The sequence below is a fragment of the Mizuhopecten yessoensis genome, unplaced genomic scaffold (genome assembly GCF_002113885.1).
Source record: "Mizuhopecten yessoensis strain PY_sf001 unplaced genomic scaffold, ASM211388v2 scaffold10107, whole genome shotgun sequence".
Classification (NCBI taxonomy): Eukaryota; Metazoa; Mollusca; class Bivalvia; order Pectinida; family Pectinidae; genus Mizuhopecten; species Mizuhopecten yessoensis.
This window is the reverse complement of record NW_018408382.1, coordinates 87,999-108,385: the sequence shown is the minus strand read 5'-3', so window position 1 is coordinate 108,385 and position 20,387 is coordinate 87,999. Positions and strand designations below refer to the sequence as shown.

Sequence of the window (20,387 nt, the reverse complement as noted above, 5' to 3'; positions counted from 1 at the left end):
ATATAGGTTCTTTTCTAATTAAAACATCAGACAACATTTTTGTGTAAAAAAATTGATTGAAATAAAACAGGTTTAGTGAACATTTTGAATAAGCTTTTGAGTCACTACTGCCTATTATTTAAATTATTTTAAGTTAAATGACCCACATTTGTTCCAAATGTTGAAAGAGCCGTGAATAATTTAACAAACAGGTAAGAAACAAAAATCACTTATAGTCTGCAGGATACTAGCTATATAGTGATGTTTACCAAAGTTATCCTACATTGTTTAGATAGGACAGGAATCTTTTCTGGTCCAACTAGAACTGCATGTAATTTAATTTGAATCTGAATGACTTTTTCTAAAAAACAATACTTATTTTGAAAATAATATTGAAAAATCTATAATCCCTATTTCGTCTTCCATAGATATGGCCCATGTACATATGTTGAGTGTTTCTCATTTGTAAAACATATCTAATGTGAATGTATACACTTGTGAGAGAAACATCAAAATAGTAAATAGATAAGTTGAATTACTAAATATTTTTTTCTAGCTCATAGTCCAGCTTATAGTCCAGCTCTGTCATCTCCCATCAGTACCTAACACTGTTGAAATAAATGTGTTTTTGATTTTTAGATAATTTGAGTTAAACAAGATGGATACCGATTTTTTGGGAGCCATCAGAGACGAAGTTGCCTTGGAAGGATTGGATGGTAAGAAAAAGTAACATTAATAGAAGTCTCCAGTTTGATGAGATAAAAATGATTTCAGCACATTTGTGATATTATATATATAATGAGTTCATTATTGATTTAATAGAGAAAATTGATGTTAAAACATCGTCATACCATTAAATACATTTTTCTGGTTTATTTTAGAGTCAGGCAGTTAAATCAAAGTAGATTAATTACTTTTGACTTGATTTAGCAAATTTTATTTTTGTTATGTAAATGTGTTGATTTTCAGGTATAAGCATCGAGTCCCTCTGGGTGAGGTTGTCCGCGAGACAGAATTTCTCCATCAAATTGACCGACAAGTCCAAGGCATATCTATGGAGGTGCCTGGTCACCCTGCAAGGCCTGGAGTACTATGAAATCCCTGAACCTCAACCTCCTCTCGTCGTCTACAATAGCTTGGAGTCATTCGACCCAGACTCAGGACGGCTGATAGAACTTGTAAGTTGTAATGTACACTTTTCATGTGTTTTGAAAGGATGTTTAGAGTGATCATGATTAATAAATCTTGGGATAACAATAACTTGGGTGTTTCTGACCTATGAGCTGTATTATAACCCCTTTTGTCAACCTGGGATTGGTAGAGTTTGATTGGGATGTCATTACCCAAAATACACTTTAACATGAGAAAATGACTATGAAATGCACTCTTTATGGTGAGTTTTGGATAGCATCCTAATCTAATTATAGACTTAATACACATATTGTAATCAGTAGAAATATTCAAAATATGAAATTGTACACCTTTGGATGACATGCATAAAATTTTCATAATATAATTGCTACACTTAGATTTATTACAGATGGAAATGTTAAGTTTAATTTTAAAATTAAATCATACTTGCTTTCCATTTCAAATTGCACATGATGGATAAGGGCAGGGATAAAACAATACACAATGAAAGGTGAAATTCATTACTGTATCTAAATATTTTTATTTTGCTTAGGACAATTATGTGAACATTACACTTTTGTGTGTCTGTGTTGATAGGAACAAGTTCCAGAAGACCCGTATCCCATTGACATTGTAAGTAAGGATGGTATATATGGATCATGCTCAATGTTTGAAACACGGAAAAATGTGACAGCTTTGGTGAAAGCAGATGGAAAAAGACCAGCTGTTACATTGGAAGAGGCTAGAAACACGTTAGTTTTTCCTTTCTTTCATTTCCACTGAACTGAGAGTTTTGAAGTAATTATGTATAAATTCCAATGTGTTAGTTATTACATATATAAATATTATGCAAATATTTGTATTGTCAAATTTTGAATTTAATGTTGCTGTTTCTGTTTGTTACATGCCTTCATATTTTCGATATTGATTTATATTTGTGATATTTAGCTGGGGCGAGAAACTGGTGATTGTGGCGTCCCAGGAGATTCGTGAGAATGCTATCTGCGGACATTTGTATGACCCTTCTCACAACTGGTCCGCTATGACCCATGCCTACTGCATCCTGGAGCGGATTGGCAGGTAATATAATATATACCCAGGTGATACAATTAAACCATCTTGTTGGCAGGTGTTGATTCACTGGCTAGTTCCAAGTAATTAAAATAAAGGTAGATTATTGGGTTAGACTAAAGGGTTACACCTCAATAAAACATTCATGTGAGCATTTATACCAAGGTATTTTTGTTAAAATGCTTTGGTAACTTATAATGTCATTGAAAAATTGAGTTTATTATTATCATAAAATGATGATTTGAGAAAGTTTCACAGATAAAGGGAGATAATTAGATTGGACACTGCATTATGAATTCTACGGATGTAGGAGAGTATTGAGAATAAGCCTGTTCCCTCTTTTGCTGCATTTCTAAAGAGAGCATGATCCCCTTTGTATAGATCATCTTGGAAATCAGTATGTGAAGCTGTTAGGAATGAATATTGAAATATCAGCAATAAAGAAATGATTCACTGTATGTATAAAATGTGTATTCATCTTTTTAGCCTTGTTTGTTTCTGAGATCGTTGCACAATCACTGTCTCTTTTTATAAGTCATTGTGCAATGGTTGTGTGTCGTGTTTTAGGTAGTCATACAATATCTGTATGTCTTTTCTAAGGTTGCGTTACAACAGTTGTACGTCTTATATTTTCAGGTCGCGGTACAATGGCTGTATGTCTGTGGGTCCGTTCAGTCTCCAGGTGTTCAGTATGCCTCCCAAGACCATATTCTATCACACGAAAATTCTGGTGAGGTTAGGACTGGTCAAGAAACAAGTAAGTCCTTAAGTCATTTAGCAAAGAAACGGGCAAATCACTGAATCAATTGGAACAGAAACAGGTATATCACTGAATCAATTGGAACAGAAACAGGTATATCTCTAAATCAGTTGGTGAATAAACAGATAGTTTACTTAATCAATATTTGAGTAAACAGGTTAATCACCAAATCAATTGGTGAAGGAAAAGGTAAATCATTACATGTAGTAGTTGGTTCAGCTGCCTTGCCATACCACATTCATCAACTGGTTTCTTAATTTTTCTCTCTGGTTTTGTTGTTCAAAGAGAAGTGCAAGCCTAAAGGTCAATGGTAGCTATTCGAAGAATTTTGGTATTCAGTGAGGTTTTAAATTTTACCAATGGTTGGAAAAATGTAAAAAGGAATTTTAAATGTGTGATGGTTTCTGTAAAAGTATGTGAGCTGTCATTTTAAAGTATGGATGTTATTACAGAGCTTGACAGTGGTGGATATGAAGCACAAACAGCAGATTCGGCGTATCTTCCACCTGGAGCGGTTTTACAAGGAGATCCAGTCCAAGTACAGTATACTAATACTACAGGCGTGTAACTACCTGGCCTCTCGCCCAAATCACAGGGAGGTCGCTAGCACGATACGCGAGCACCTGGTAGGTTGTCTTTGGATCTGGGTTTATATAGCACGATAGTTAATGGTGATACAAGACACCCCTGAAGACATTTTTGAGTAAGAGTGTCTAGGGTTAGACTAGTGTGTCCTGTTCGTAAGTCAATGGTTTAGATTAAACCTGATTAACATGCATACTGTGTACTACAGTAGACCCATGCCTGGTAATAAGCCCACCCATAGCTATTGAAGTTCAGTCGAAATGCCAACAAATGCTATTTCATTGGCCTGTATTAAACCCATCTCCTACTTTGAGACATAGATTATATATTGGCCCCCTTTGAGACATAGATTATATATTGGCCCCCTTTGAGACATAGATTATGTATTGGCCCCCCATTGCAGTAAAAGTGGTGTAATACCAAACTGTCAACTTCCAAAAAACATGTAGTGATTGCATATTTAGGATTCCCATAAAATTGTTACTATGCATTTGAAACTGATTTTTCCAGCATGACTATAGCTTTGATAAAAAAATGTCTAAAAAGAAAACCATACATTGTGTGACTTTTAAGAGAAAATATAACAGTTTAATTGAACCAAAAATATAAACAACAATAGAGTGTAAAATTCAGTGTAGACAGACCAGTATTTAAACCTCAGACTTCAAATTGTTATATTGTTGCTCTAACCGATTAAGCTACCTTGTCTACAAAAGTCCCTTTGCCCAATCGCTCTGCAGTTATATCAAAAACAAAATGAAGGGGAGGTTTCTGTATATAAAAACAACTAGGCTACATTCGCTTATCCCGGTTGGAACTGTACATGTGGCGCAGAAATATTGCATGATAAACGAACGCACTTGGACCGTTCTATTGGTAGAGCTAAAAAAATACACAGTTTCAGAGGATAAATAACAATGTATCAAGAATATTATGCCCTTCATCACGCGTCCGCTGAATTACATAACGTATCTTAAAAATTACATGTGGCTTGACATTGTTTTTGAATGAAATAAGGCAAATTAGCAATAGTCAGCATTTAAGTTTCAGTCAGGTAAGTCTGGACCCCTCAATCTACATGTGCACAATATTCCTGAGGTCAGCCTCGGTTCAGATCTGCGCCTGTCGTTTTCCTTCCAGGTTCAACTGTTTCAACTGGTTGAACCCGATAAACTAAAGGGGCCCTACTCAACAGTGGAACTCTCTAGTGTTTTGCCTGCAGTGGGACAGGCATCCTTTAAGTGGATAACTGATAACAGATTCATATAAATACCCTCGTAATACATCTTCGTAACTACAGGCCTATTGATTGAGGTCAATAGCATGAACTCATTCACCCCTACATATTTAAACTGGACTTCCCCAGTCTTTGATTTGGTGAAGTTCAAATGTGACTTGAGGGGTGAATTGGTTAAGGCATAGTTGAAAACATATCTTTCATTTTCATTAAAAAATGCATTAAGTGGTACATTTATAGATGCAGATTTGCCAATTCGGTCAAATCTGGTAGTGGAGCGTTGTAGACAGTGCCTTTGATGATTGATTGTTGTAGGAGGTAGATGCGACCTTGTTTAAGAAGTTGTACTACAGCTACCCGAACTTCTTACGTGCTGACAAACTTCCATACAGAGACCTGTTTCCAGAAGCTACAGAGGAAGAGTACTTGTGCAAGTAAGTTTGTCAGGTGTTACAGTCACAAGTATGTCCAGTGTTGTGGTCAAACAAATACATCAGGTGTTTCGGTCAAGTACATCAGGTGTATAAGGGCCAAGAATAAAACTGTAATCAGAGACTTCTGTTGAAACCGTTTACACTGTACTAAAATGACTTCATTTTGTCTGTGTGTCTTTACCAACACTTCTGAATGTTTGAATATTAGTGGACAAAATTCCATAGATAAGTGACACTTGTAGTGCTCAACTCCGTGACTCCTACTCTAAATGTTGAGGTCAAAGCAAGGGCTCAAAAGTAGGGATAAGTATGGTATTAATTCTACACAATATGTCATGGAAGGGGGAAATGTATTTTGTCAGTACTAGCCATTGTGTCACAGGAGAGGATATGAATTAATCATGTTTAGCTCATCTGGTTTGCCTTGGGGTCAGCTCCGTTCAAAATGGACTAAGTCCCGTAGTCATAACATGGAAACATTTGAGATCCACTCCCTCTTATAACAATAAATACAATAGCTGGGCATGGAGATTTGGATACACAATGCTGCCAGGGTTTGCTCCAGGGACTGGCCCTATTCCTAGGATGTTAATTGCCCCACTACTTTTAATGAGAATATTGCCATGATTGTTTAAATATCTAGATGAGCAAAACAGGCCCTCTTGGCCTCTCATTAGGTACTGTTTTCTTATTTTGCTATTATGAGATATTAAAATTTCATTGGCCCTGCATAAGACATAATACAACTTTCAAGTTGTTTAGTCAATGTCCATACAGTTGATTTTAATCCATGACAAAGTTTTTCCGTTTTTTAGCGCAGTGCATTACCGAAATTCATGTTATCCTTTCTACTGTAGGATATTTAAATAGTGTGATCTTGTGTGATATTTGATATAAGAAGTTTTGTTCGTAAAAGTGTTATTATGCTGTCCTGACCATTCTAACAGGAATCGGCTCTCCGAGAAAATGGTCCATAGTATCACCATGGTTCAGCATGTGTCTGTAAAGAAGGAAGACAGTGAGGACGAAGGAGAGGACGAGGAGGAGGATGAAGATGGTGCAGACGACACTGGAAACGATCTGTCTGGTAAAGCAAAACTAGGTAGGTAGTATTTGGATAATTTTGGTGGTTTCTGATAAGTTCCAGCTCTTTTATTTAGGTTTGAGATATAAATATTAAGTATATTTAATGCTAATGTAGCACTCAATTAGGAAATGTAGATGTCACATTTGAGGAATGTTATTTAGCCCTGTAAACATGAGTAGAATGAAGTTCCAAGGAGTTATTATATATAAGATATGACTGGGGCAAAAAATACATAGATTGGTATCTCACAGTTGTTAGGGGTCTTCAACAACATGTCTGTGTTAATGGCCTTGCAACCCACTGGAGGAGACTGTAAGTTTTTCTCTCTTTTCCTGCAGTCAGTCATTTGTACAACATCTCATCTATGTGTTTAGCTCCATTTCTCATAAAGCTTAAACATGTGGATACATGTTGAAGAGTACTACAGCAATATATATTAATGTAGGTCACTGTGACCTATATTTCATTTTACTGACTTTAATTACATTGTGTGTTTGGCTCCATTTCTTTGATAAGACCTTTGTTTAGTTCTTTTGCATCAAAGCAGAAATTGGAGTAAAATTGTATATGTTTTACAAACATTTTTGAGTCAATCTTGTTATTAAAATTGATGCATTTCTTTCACATCTGATTGTAACTGTTGGTAATGATGAGTGAACTCCTGAAAACTGCTGTGCTAATTTTCAGAACACACAGGGTCCTGTATAACCATGTGAGGTAAGCCTTAGATGTTATAGTCTGAATGTAAAACAATGTTGTCTTTGTAGGCAAATATGAGTGGGTATATGAGAGAACTACCCTACAGCAGTGTTACGATGCGATCAAAAATGTGGGCCCGGAGGGTGTGACTCAAACGTCTCTTACAAAGATACTCAACGTTGGTGACAACATGGCACGTGTCCTCATTAAAAACATGATCCGCATGAACATGGTTGATCAAATCCTAAAGGAAAAGGGCAAGCAGAAGGTCAAATAGTAAGTGACCAAAGTCTTTCAATGGAGCCGGCTGTTTTTGAATGTAACTCATTTCATTTTTGGAAAAAAAGGATAAAAGCTGCACTTAGTACATTCCAACCTCACCCGTTGGTCTTATGATCCGGGTTCAGTAGGATTAACTGTAGATTCTGCTTGATAATGGTTAACACATGATTTGGCAATCGGCATTAAAATATCAAAACACAGAGTCAGTTTCTCCTTATATATATATATATAAAAAGCTGTCTATTTGCCTAGGAAAAAACAGGTAATACATAAATTTCTGAGGGAGAATATTTTTGTCATATTTTGGGACAGTTTCATATTAACTTTGAACTTGATTCAAAAGTGATATTTGTTCCCAAAGGTGAATAATCTGATTGATTTACAGAGATCTAAAATTTGACATGCTCCCCAATCACAATGTCAGTGTAGAGGAAACTGCGTCACATTGTATACTCATGTTACTGTGCCTTGTTTGATGTACATGTAAAAGTACGCGATTGAATAAACCCTGAAATCTGAAAATTGGTTTTTGAATTTCACTACAGTTACATATCTGATAAATCCCCGCTAACATTCTATAAAAACGTGATGGGAATATGAAAAATGTCTCATTTGATCATGGTGCCAAACCATGAAATGTTGACCTCGCAAAATAATAGGTATTTCCTTTGTAGTACATGTGAAGGGTACAAATCCAAACACTTCTTACTAAAGTATGATGCTTCTTCTGCCTAGTTTCATAGCTAAGGAACATCGACTCCAGAGTAAGCTGTATCAAGAATTTGTGGAAGAAAAAGAAAAACTTTTCCAGAAGGAAGAGCTGTCTTCTGGAAATGCTGATCCTCATTTGGGCTCAGGTATGTAGATTGTTCATATGTACTTGAACTATTATAAGGTTGAAGTATTTATATGGAGTGTTAGCAATGTTCTGGACAATATTTTTGATATTTTAGGGGCCAAAACAGCTTTATTGGACTTGATTAATGTTTATGGGTAAGCTTGAGGTTAAAGTTTTTGGGCAAGTTTTGTTGGGTAGTGTTGGACCACCACCATCAATAGGCTGTTGTCTATTGTAAGGTTGAAGTATTTGTATGGAGCGTAAGCAATGTGTTGAACCATACTTTCATATTTTAGCGTCCAAAAACAGCTTTATTGGACTTTGTTAATTTCTTAACAATCACACATAACATAAATGTTTCTCAAGTCTACAGGTATATCTACATATACTAACATTTCACAGTTAACGGTCCTTGAAATATCCTGGTGGTAAGTGAGATGGCAAATAAAATGACAGGCACTATATCAACGTTTTACTATACATGTGTTTCTATTGATAGTTTCAGTATTATAATAACATAGGCGAGCTATGCTGTTCTCCAACAGCTCTTGTTTAAACTGTAATTCATGGACATTGGAGTTTAAGTTTACGGTTACTTACATGTAAATGGAGTTCAAGTCGGATTGATTAAGGATGAAATAGGGTTCAGTTCAATTAAGAATAAATTTCATTGCTATTGGCAATTCATTATACTGGTTTGATAATATTCATAGAGTAAAAGAAACCAAACATGTAGACATGTGCTGTTGAGATTCCTTTACGTCCTTCCATGTTTCTATGTAGGGATCACTGGTGAATCCCCTATGGACCCACCCGAGAACACTACTGCGGTTTCTACATCAGGAGTGTTGCCTGGATCTGTCCTTTTCTTCTTGAAAAAAACTAGTAATCTTTCTTCACAAAATAATTAAAAATTTCAGGACCATCCATGTCAAATGAGACACCTCCAGCCAATGATACTGAAACTGAAGTAACGATGGACATATCTGTCAGCGGTGATATCAATGATGGTGTAAATGGAATAAAAAAGGAGAATACAAAGGGCGAGACCACAGTCATCCGAAGTTGTGAAGACTTACTGGCCGTAGATGAGGTTAAAGAAGGGGTGAAAAAAACAGTGAAGTTCAAAACCAGGAGGAATATGGCAAAAGACAAGAGGTCCGACCTGGGTAAGTTTGATTAGATTTTATTTTCCTCGTCTTTATGAACAGATGAAATCATTGTTTGAGATAATAACATTAAATTGTTAAATTGTACGAAAATGTGAAAGTTTAAATTTTCACAAATGTATTTGGGTGTTCGCTTAAAAAGATCGCAATGATATTGGCTAACTGGGTCTTATGGCTTTGATACAAATTTTGACTAGTTTTCACATATTAGAACATCTAATGTGTCGAAAATAGTCAATTTGGATCAAAGCTGTTAAACATTATTTAAAAAAAACGAAAAAACTTCGACAGATTTTGCCATGTTCGTCTGTCCTGTTAAATGAAGGCAAAAGAGAAGTTAAGCTATCAGATTTGAAGCTGGCTACTAAATTGAATAGTGATAAAATGTCAATCTTAAAAGAAATTTTCTGATTGCTGATTGAAGGAATGCAGCCAATTGCAATGCATCGTATGGTAAAATTCTGTTATTTATGTCAAATCGTTGAGTAGGGAAAACATAGAGCTCCATCTGAATTTTATCGTCAAGTTTCATAACTCATTGTTGTGTGACAATTTTGTGAGCAAAAGTTTTATTGTCGTAACAGTAATTGATAACCAAGACCTAATTAACACTGAAATATTGTGTTCTGCAGAGAGAACGCTGACAAGTCGACATCTGAAGAGAATGTCGATGATCCTGGAAGCTGTAGAAAAGGATAAAGTTTTGGAGAAAACCCACACCTTCATTAAGGTAAGTAAGAAGATACCAGGTTTTAAATGATGCCTTAGTTTAGCATCTACTGTTAAGTTATTATAGATTTCTTTCTCTCAATCTCTATGCAGATAGATGTATGTCAAATCAACTTTAAACATTTCATCGGAACTTCGTGAAACTGCAGATGTACTCATCATACTTTGGATTGTGCACCTTAATTGAGTTTCTGTATATTGATTTGAGTTGTACACATTTTACAGATTTATTTAGCAGTTAAAAGTAAGGTTTGTTTAATAGTTCTAGCTGAGGTGTTCAATCAAGATATCTTATATGGCTTTGTCTTTATTTTGATACACCGTACATTTTATACTGGATAGTGGATTTGATATTTGAATCAGTGTTAAAATTTCTTTATTTGTGTCATTTAAACACATGCAATGTCTGACTTTTCAAAAAACATTTATTCAGATGATTCGAGAACGAGAAAAAACTGAGGGCCTTGACTGCATCATTGACAAGAAAACTTTTGACAAGCTTGCTATTCTGTTGGTGAAAGAGAAAAAAATTAGGATCTTCAAAACTAATATCCCAGGGAGCAATAACGAACAGCTGAGGGAGGTAAGTGAAAATGTCAACATAGCTTTCTCAAATTTACTTCTCCTCGACACCCTCCTCCGAATAATTTCAGTACTAATAACACGAGGGATAGGGAAAAGTGATAGTAAGTATGCCAAGGTTATATGTCAAACAGGGGTTCATAAAGGTTAGTTACTTTCCATAACACTTACAGTATAATATAAACACTATAATATTGTCTATTCTGAATTGAGAAACAATAAGTTTATTTAAATAGAAACAGAATAAGTAGGGATTGCATCTATTATGAGAAATGAACACCTGAAATGGAATTGTTTGACACAAAATCTTTTTTCTATTTTGGGATTTAAGACAGCTGCTAAGGCATCTGATTGGCCGAGACCTTTTAAGGTTTAGCATTATTATGCTTTCATCTGACAGTTCTTGTTCTTTATTTAGGATTTTTCTTGTGAATTGTTTGTATCTATTGAAATCTTCCTAAAGAACTTTTATGACATCAAATGAAGATAAGTCTTGAATGGTTATGACGTTGGGGATAAACATCATCTTTCACCACCTTGAGGGTAAGGCATCAAAATCTCAACCCAAGGCATAAGGTTCTTAAATGTCTAGCCTGAGGTTTTACTGAGGGCCAGACATTTAAGAATCTTACCACGAAGGTTGAGATTTTTCTGTCTCGCTCCTAAAGAGGGGAATGGTTATTTTTCTCTCACATCAAATACAAGTGGTGTATTCATGCAATGCAAAAGTTTATTTCATAATTTCCAGCAGGACGGCGTTATCCTCCGTGGTCTGCTATTGTTGATGTGACGTCATTACATTGTTGATGTGACGTCATTACATTGTTGATGTGATGTCATTACATTGTTGATGTGACGTCAGTGCATTGTTGACTGACATCATACAATTGTTATGACAGGGGAATCCCCCCGTCTCTACCCTAGGGTAAGACAGAGATATCTATCCCTGACCAGAAATTTGGATGTCTCTGTCTAATGGGGAAGAAATTGATATGTCTGTGGCTTATAGTTCTACGTCATTATATCGTGTTGCTGTTCCACAGGTTCAGCTTTTGTGTGCCAAGCATATCCAACCAACAGATGCATTGATAAAGAGCAAGCTGGAACAGCTTCACCTGAGGTCGCGCTGTGTACCCAAGGAACGTTTGGTCAAAGCGCCGAAGAAAAGTCCAGCAAAACAACAGGTGTGTTGGTGAAATTCAACATCAAAATACAAGGATATGTAGTAGTGATGACAAACATTGAGGTTCAAAATATTTCTTGATATTGAATTTGTTTCAATGATCTATTTTATCTTGATTTTTCCTTTAAAGAAATCTTAGATTGGGGTAATACAGTGTAATGATAGGAATTCTTAACACACTTTTTTTTTTTTGCATAAGTAAAGGATCTCTTATATTTTCCCATTTACTTGTTGTTTTTGTGAAATAAACTTCAGTTATGGATGATCTCTTGTTTACAGAATGTGACAGTGTTTTATTTTAGATTAATTTTGCTTGTTGACAGAAGTTCACCGACTTGCCTGAGAGTACCCAGGAGAACCTGAGAAAGCTACAGGAGTACAAGATGAAGATCAAGTCGTTCGACATGGTCTATGATCCGGTACGTACAGACAACGGTTGTAATGGTAGTCCATTTAACTTTTATTTCATAACAGCAAACAACTCATGACAACCTGTTAATCTGTCTACGACCGCTGATCATTTTCTGCTTTTGAATTGTCAATTCTAAATATGCAGGGTTTTTAACATCAAAGCTGCTTTAGATTTCCAAACTAATTTGATATAATGCAGTTTCAAATATCAACACTCTGAGAAGAGCTGTGAGTTTTACAGATAAGTTGAATTGTAAACATCCTGCCATACTTGTCTTGAAGTCACTTGGTGAGTTTATCAACTTAACCCTTTCACCACTGTAGACCACAATGGACTTGTCCAGATCAATGTAAGGGAGAGTCTACTAAAATTGCATAGGGGTGAAAGGGTTAAGCAATATCTATGCGCTTTGTTGGGTTTTGTGTATTCGAAACATCAGGTCATATGACGTCTGTGTCAACAGATGATGGGGCCCTGGTCCTACGACGTCTGTGTCAACAGATGATGGGGCCCTGGTCCTATGACGTCTGTCGACAAATGGTTGGGCCTATAAAGGACGGAACAAGAATGTGTTGTTACCATAGTGTTATGTGTGGAGGATACCACTTCTCGTTTTGTGGAGTAATAATATCTACATGTCTTCACTTCATCGTTTTGTTTATTTCTGCAAACGTTACACATTATGATGTCACAATTATGATGCTGACGCAAACACAAGGGATATTTCGTGACAGCATATGAGAAGATGAAATATTGATGATTGTGTTACCATAGTAATTCATATTTCAGTTTAATGATTTGAATGGCAGATAACAACCAAGGATTTCTAGCTAAAATGGAGTGTCCTTTTAAGCTATGTCATATGACATTCTGTTTTACACTTGGACTACAAGCTTTCATATCGTGTGGACTAAACAATTAATTATTGTGTCAGTACAGCAATATTTAAGGGAGGTAGTTAATAGATTGATCTTCCCTGTTGTAGATTGCACCTAAACAGTACGGCTACTTACCAAAGATGCGGAGACTCTGTATGGCTCACAACATTTTGTGGTACCTGTGTTACGACTACAGAGGGTGTGTTTTACCCGAAAGCTCCGCACATAATCCATCGGAGTCCACGCCGGGCCGAGATACGTCCGTTTCCATGGAAACTCAATCTGAGGCGATTGGTACATGGTCAGATGATTTGAAGACATCCCGGTCAACTGAAATATCAAGAAGTGATGTTGCTATGGAAACAGATCAGGCAAAAAGTCAAGGTCATATGGGTTCAAACAAGCCTGATATGGAGACAGAAGACTCTGAAAAATCTATTGATGTAAATATACTGTCTCTAATAGCTTTACATTTTGTTTTTATGAAATATTTTTCTCACATTATGAAGATACATTCGGCAGGTATGCCAAGAATGTATTCAAATATTCTTCAAATATGGTTTCTCTGTCGACGATTATCTCGAACATTCCACTGCATAACACAGTAGCCGTGAGATGTTATAATACAAACTAATTATCAACTCATAATATCTTTTAAGAATATTGATATCATTTCATTAACATTTAACACAGTAAAACTGGGTTAACTTATCCCTTCAGATCCAGGGTAACAAAACAGGAATAAGTTTGTTGGCACAGAAGTGCTGAAGTTAACCAGATTCTACTATGTATTGGTAAAATAAACAAAAGGTTCATGGGGAACAAAGGAAAGCATGTTATTCAAATGTAAAAATAATGAACTTCTTATCTTAAAAGGTGGATATTTTTGAGCAAATACGGAACTTGAAGGAACCCCCCGTATTCTGTGATGAGATGTCCTGGAGACGTTACCTTCCACCACTACCGAAACATAAAGGTACAATATCTAAAAATACCCAAAAAAGCTTGTCGTAATGTCATTTGCTTCGCACATATCATTGTAGTTGTCATTCACATATCATTGTAGTTGTCATTCACATATCATTGTAATTGTCATTCACATATCATTGTTTAAAACATACACGTATTGTTGTAGATGTAAAACACGTATTGTTGTAGATGTAAAACACATATTGCAGATATCATGCATGTATCATTGTAGGCCTGATACTGCCATACATGTATTTTAACTCTTCGATACATTGTTCAGTTTTGATATGCAAGCTTCTAACATTTGGTTTGTTTTTGTATATCTAGGGAGGCGTTACCAGAGTAGCATAATGAGGTTTCACTTGATAAACTTTGGTCAACTATTTTATGGAGCAGTCAGCAAAAGATTTTTTACATACATTTGTATATCAATTTTACACCAGGAAATTGGAAATAGTCAACATTTGTTATGTTTTTAGATCATCCAAAGGGCTGGTGTCTGATATCTGATGTCCTAGTCACGCTTCCTGTCAGCCTCTTCTGTGCCATGGTACCTGTCAGCTATAATGTAAGTATCGGTACCAACGGGCCACATCTGTGTAGCTCAGCATTCAGAAATCATTTGACACTTATTGAGGTTTAAACTGCTTCATTAGCACCTGATCATGCAACGTCAAGGAAAATTGAATTTCAAAGTCATTTAAATAGTCATTGACTCATTTAATAATTTTTTAAATCATTGATATTATGAATTGTATTTGTGGACTCATTTTGATTTTTTAAACGATTGACTCATTTAAATTATTGATTCATATTTTGTTTTATTTTGATACATATAATTTCAGTTTATATAAGGTCTACTAACTCATATAAAATCATTTCATATTCCAAAATCTGCATTTTTAATGTTTTTATTGAATAGTTATACGTTTATAGTCTTAATATACCTTATATCCATTTATAAAATGACTTTCCAGCTACAAGGCCTGAAGGAGATCCTGGACGACCCTGTAAAGTCTCTGTACCCCATCGTTTACCTCCCGTACCGACTCACACAGCAGTTACTCTTTGCCCGCAAGTACATCTTCGCCTTCCATGAGAACTGTGAGCGACTCGCCTATATGGGTCTGCTTTCATTCGGGACCCGACTTCTAAAGGAGAAAGACCAGGTTCGTACTAGTTTTTGCTTGTATTTTAAAATGAATATATAAGAAAGATTCGTTTAGTCTTAAAATGTTCCAAAAATAAATATTCTTTGATAAATTGTTCTGTTATCATTCTCTTGAGAATAAAAAAGACAATAAAAAAAGTTGTAGTTTTTATGAAAAAGTGAAAATTTGATGCTTTGTATTTTGTATTAAATATACATTACTTCAAAATAGTTGATTAGTAAAGGGCTTCAGGAATAAATTGGTGATTTTTGATTACAAATTAATAAAAAAAAATGTCTCTTTTTATGATCCAGGTGTTTGTTTACCTGTATAAGAACGTTTGTCTGAGGGACACAACGCGCTCCCTAGAGGGCTACTGTAAGATCACCATGCCCGATGGAATTAAGTGTGATAAACGTACCTACACTCTCCACAGCCAGCTAGAGTTTGACCATTACTGGACAGAGCTACAGGAGATCTGCTTCGCCAGTCATCTCAATGTCAGGAGTAAGTGGATACTTGGGAACCTCGGCTTCGAAGTCCAGTGGCTGGTTTTGGTATAGCTACTCTGTAATCTTCAGAGGATATGTATAAGCCTTGCAATTAATCCGGGTTTTTATGTTTGAAACCAATCAAATCACTTACTGTGAGCCTTTGCTTTTGTCATTGCCAATTTAAGGACGCAGAGAAGATACATTTAGATTTACAATTAAATTGGAACCTGTGTATTAAAACAATTGAAGAACTTTGGATAAAATACCTTTTTAAGTATCAAGATATGGGATGAAAGACTCCAGATTCTTAATATACATTTAACGATCTTTGGTAAGTAATGTAATGATGTATTAGTCCTCTTGTTATAAATACTAAAAGTTCTAAACTGATGTACAAAATGGTCATAGGCTGATAGATAAAAATATACAAATTTACATAAATTCCCTTAGTATAGTTTTGAGTTAGTGTTATAAATAGAAAAATTGAATTTACTGGTGTTTGCTGTAGAGATGAAAAACACCGCCAGGGAGCTTAAGGAGGACCCGCCAGTAGACTTGTCCCTCCCTGAATGCCTCAAGCCAGTCAGTCCAGACAAGCTTGTGGACGACCCTGCACACTGTCGTCTCCCCGGCGACCAGCAGGGGGCAGCAGGCATGGATTCCTCCTTCTATACGTTAGTATCCGGTGATATTTTCTGTAAACTGATCCATCAATGGAAAGAACTCACACTTGCCAACCCTCCCTATTTAGGAGGGAGACTCCCGATTTAGGACCCTTAAATTTAGTGTTTTCAATCAGTCAATTTGCTTAACTGTTCATATATTGTAAGATCTAAATATTTCATCTGAAAGAACAACTCCAAATATGTCATTTTGAAGGGTTATTTTGTCTCTAGTGGGTGTGTACACACATCCTATTTATGATTTAATTTTGAGCATGCATAATCTCCCCATGGAAATTTAAAAAAGTTGGCAAGTATGGGAACTATGTACTGTAAAAGTGGAAATGTTCACTATCTTTGTGTCAAGAAAATTAGTGCGAAAATATCCACACATGAATAATGAATAAATAGAATATATAGATTTCCTGGCGATCAGTTTAATGTGTCACGACGCAAACATTTCCACTGTAACAGTATTTAACTCATTCACCCCTGAAGTTTCATAATGAACTATTCCAATCTTTGAATTGGAAGAGTTCAAATGTGTCTTCAGGGGTGAATGAGTTAAAGGAGTTATAGTGATGAACAGATTCCTAACTTTTTATGTGGCCATCTTTGATGGGATATATTGAATGTTTGTTTATCCTCTTAAAACAAATACTTGCAAATGTGTCTGGCACATATCTGTGTTCCAGCTTATATGCAAACTTTATTTATTTTACAACAATTATGAAATAGGTTATATTAATCATTCTTGTTGGCTGGGATGTTAGCGTGCGGGGGTCTTGATGTTGGAGGAAACCGGAGTACCTGAAGAAAACCTACATGGACGGGCAGGTGACCCCATACTTTTTCACGTCCGATTGGGGAATCAAACCCCATACCTATTCATGTCTGATCGGGGAATCGAACCCTGGCCGCCTTGGTGAAAGGCAAGTGCGCTATCCACTGCGCCACCCGACCACCCAAGCTTATTGTTCTAGCTTGTTAATTGAGGGTAACTTCTTTATGATTCTCCAAGTTAAATAGTGTTTTAGGAGTTAGAAATGTTAACAGACATGCTATCGGTGTTGTACTGTTGTTCTGACATGTAGTCTGATACAGTGTACACCTGTCATAATTCATAGATTGAGTTCATAAACTACAATTTACAGATTTCATGAATGTACAGGAATACATTTATTAGGGTGGTCGGGTGGTGCAGTGGGTAGCTCACTTACCGTTCACCAAGGCGGCCGGGGTTTGATTCCCCGATCAGACATGAATAGGTATGGGGTCACCTGCCTTACCACGTGGGTTTTCTCCAGGTACTCTGGTTTCCTCCCGTCTGGACCAACAAGAGTGATTAATATAAGTTGTAAAAATGTTGTTTTTTTTTTGTTTGTTTTACATTTGTTTGTACACTATATTTTGCAGACATTTGTATCGTAACTGGGATTGGAGTATGAAGACCATGAAAAGGAACTTTCCCAACTACACTCACATGGGGCCTCTAGGTAATGTCAGATATCAACTACACTCACATGGGGGCTCTGGGTAATGTCATATATCAACTACACTCACATGGGGCCTCTGGGTAATGTCAGATATCAACTACACTCACATGGGGCCTCTGGGTAATGTCAGATACCAACTACACTCACATGGGGCCTCTGGGTAATGACAGGAACAACATAGGGCATTGGATCTTAGTTGTCCTAGCCTTCATTATTCCTTGCTCCTAGTGTATATAAGATATGAAGAGGCACTGTCAAATGTTGATTAGGAGAGGCAAGTAAGACTGTTGTAGGTCAAAACACATTACATGACTTCCATTCAGTATTTATTTTATGAAAGACAATTTAAATGAAAACTATATCAGAGCATATTGATGACAATATACATTTGTTTTTTAAAATTCAACAACTGATAACAATGATTAATGATACATTTACTTAAAAATGAAAGAATGACTTATCTTCTCTACCTGCTGTCTTAACCTGTGATATTTAAAAGAACGCTATAGTTATTACACCCACCTGTCTGCTGCTGCACTTGATGTTGTGTATGTGGGTATCAACGAGTCTGGTTGAATAGATTTTCAGTGAATAAGACATGTCCTTGATTTAGATGTCCTTGATTTAGTTGTATCATTAATTTATTGTGTAGTAAAGTTTAGACTTGTTTGTGATTTGTGTGTGTCTGATTTAGACATATCTTCAATTTAGACAGATTTTAGATTGAGCAGTGTCTCTGATATTCAGAAACTATGAGTTAGACATATTTCTTACGAAGACATGTGAACAATTAAGTGACTTCTGTGTGTAGAGCTGAAACCTGATGGTCTGTGGACCTCCCTCACCAAGTCTTCTCCCAAGTCCACAGACAAGTACCTGAAGGTCACCAAACCAAACCGCCTGCCACGTATCCTCCCTAAGGAAAGGCTCATGTTGACTGATACAGGAACAGGTGAGAAATAATCTACTTTGTGTGCAAGAGAGTTGGGAAATACTATTTGGAAAGAAGCAATTAATATTTTGAATTTTTCGTGACAAAGAGATTCTTGAATATCAAAGTTCATAATCATCTGGGTAGTGTTGAGCATATATGTCCTTGAAAAGTGCTTAAGTTTATGATTTCATAGTAAGTGCTTGACTTGAGTTTAAGATTATGTGTTCCCCTACTAGTCCTGACTGGCCTTGAGGCTTTGAGCAAGTGGGTGCGGGTTTCACTCCCAACATGGGAACATCCTGTTCCAGACCTTAAAAAGGGATCTCATTAATTGTTTAGGTCTTGTTCGTCTCCCACACTTCATTGTGAATTCCAATTTTGTTGACATTTCAAGTGCCCTTGATGATGACAAGGTGCATGGGGTTCACCAATTCAGCTTAATTTTTTGGTAGGAAAGTGTGGAAGAAAAATAATGATCACTCTTGTGTGATGCAGATAAACAGAAATCTCAACCCTTGGGATAACGTAAAAAATATAACCCTCAGGTTAACCCTCTGTCAACCCTACACAGGAGTGGTAGATTCTATTTATCTTGTGACAGTCCTTGATGAAATCTTCATTTGTTTATATCTAATTTATTGAGATCACCACTTTTCTTCTTACCTTGAAATGGATTTGATTCAATGGAAGTACGGGAAAAAAACTATTGAGGTTACATCGGCATATCCTGGTTGAAATGGTACAGGTGGCGCAGAAATATTATATATAAATGAACGTACTCGGACGTTCTATAAGCAGAGCTAAAGAGCTAAAAATGCACAGTTTCGGAGAATAAATAACAATGTATCAAGAATGTTATGCCCTTCTTTCATCCGTCCACTGAATTACATAACGTAACTTAAAAACTACATGTGACTTGACATTGTTTTAGAAAGAAATAACGCAAATTGGCAATAGCCAGCATTTTAGTTTCGGTCAGGTACGTCTGGACCCCTCAATCTACAGGTGCCGAATATTCCTGAGGTCAGCCTAGGATCAGATCTGTGCCTGTCGTTTTCTTTACAGGATCAACCGTTTCAACTGGTTGAACCGGATATGCGAAAGGGTCCCTAGAGTCATACAGTGTCGTTAAAAATATGTGTGCAATAGCATGCAAAGCAAGCACCAGTAACATATTGTAATAATTATAAAAATGTTAGGGGATAAGGTCCCAGCTTTTATCAAAAGGAATTAACTACTGAAATCAAAATACAGTTAAGTTTAAATTTAATCCTCTACCAGATGATGAAAAAATTTCTGAAAAAGTTCAGAATATTTTTCGATGATGATTTAAATCACAAAATAATTGTTTCTCTTGTAATTGATCACCTTATTTGACCTTGATTGACCTTCAGGCAAAGGACCAGAGGTGGTCAAGGTGACAACATCCAAAACCAAGGGCAACAAAGGAGGCAAAGGAGTGAAGCGAAAGAGGAAGATGTCAGGTTAGTGGGATTATACATTGTAATTACGAATTGATAAAACAATCGCTTTTTAAACTACAACAGATAAATAAGACCCACAATATTTCTTTTATTATTTCATGGAGGACCCCTGTTCCCCTTTTTTCGCCTATCAGGAGAAGG

At 36.2% G+C, this 20,387-nt stretch overlaps 1 protein-coding gene across 1 annotated transcript in view; it reads left to right on the top strand.

Moving 5' to 3' along the window:
* LOC110459559 (general transcription factor 3C polypeptide 1-like) overlaps positions 1-20,387 on the top strand; it is a 36,765-nt gene that overhangs the window by 827 nt on the left and 15,551 nt on the right. The window contains exons 2-25 of the mRNA XM_021511889.1: positions 619-695; positions 949-1,157; positions 1,708-1,862; positions 2,059-2,190; positions 2,818-2,938; positions 3,394-3,567; positions 5,079-5,197; positions 6,145-6,299; positions 7,052-7,259; positions 8,001-8,122; positions 9,024-9,272; positions 9,905-10,002; positions 10,435-10,584; positions 11,627-11,767; positions 12,090-12,185; positions 13,164-13,499; positions 13,933-14,032; positions 14,505-14,593; positions 15,003-15,194; positions 15,491-15,683; positions 16,179-16,344; positions 17,749-17,828; positions 18,640-18,780; positions 20,157-20,246. Coding sequence (XP_021367564.1) covers positions 638-695; positions 949-1,157; positions 1,708-1,862; positions 2,059-2,190; positions 2,818-2,938; positions 3,394-3,567; positions 5,079-5,197; positions 6,145-6,299; positions 7,052-7,259; positions 8,001-8,122; positions 9,024-9,272; positions 9,905-10,002; positions 10,435-10,584; positions 11,627-11,767; positions 12,090-12,185; positions 13,164-13,499; positions 13,933-14,032; positions 14,505-14,593; positions 15,003-15,194; positions 15,491-15,683; positions 16,179-16,344; positions 17,749-17,828; positions 18,640-18,780; positions 20,157-20,246 — 3,574 coding nt within the window. The 5' untranslated portion in view covers positions 619-637. The remainder of the gene's footprint in view (positions 1-618; positions 696-948; positions 1,158-1,707; positions 1,863-2,058; positions 2,191-2,817; positions 2,939-3,393; positions 3,568-5,078; positions 5,198-6,144; positions 6,300-7,051; positions 7,260-8,000; positions 8,123-9,023; positions 9,273-9,904; positions 10,003-10,434; positions 10,585-11,626; positions 11,768-12,089; positions 12,186-13,163; positions 13,500-13,932; positions 14,033-14,504; positions 14,594-15,002; positions 15,195-15,490; positions 15,684-16,178; positions 16,345-17,748; positions 17,829-18,639; positions 18,781-20,156; positions 20,247-20,387) is intronic.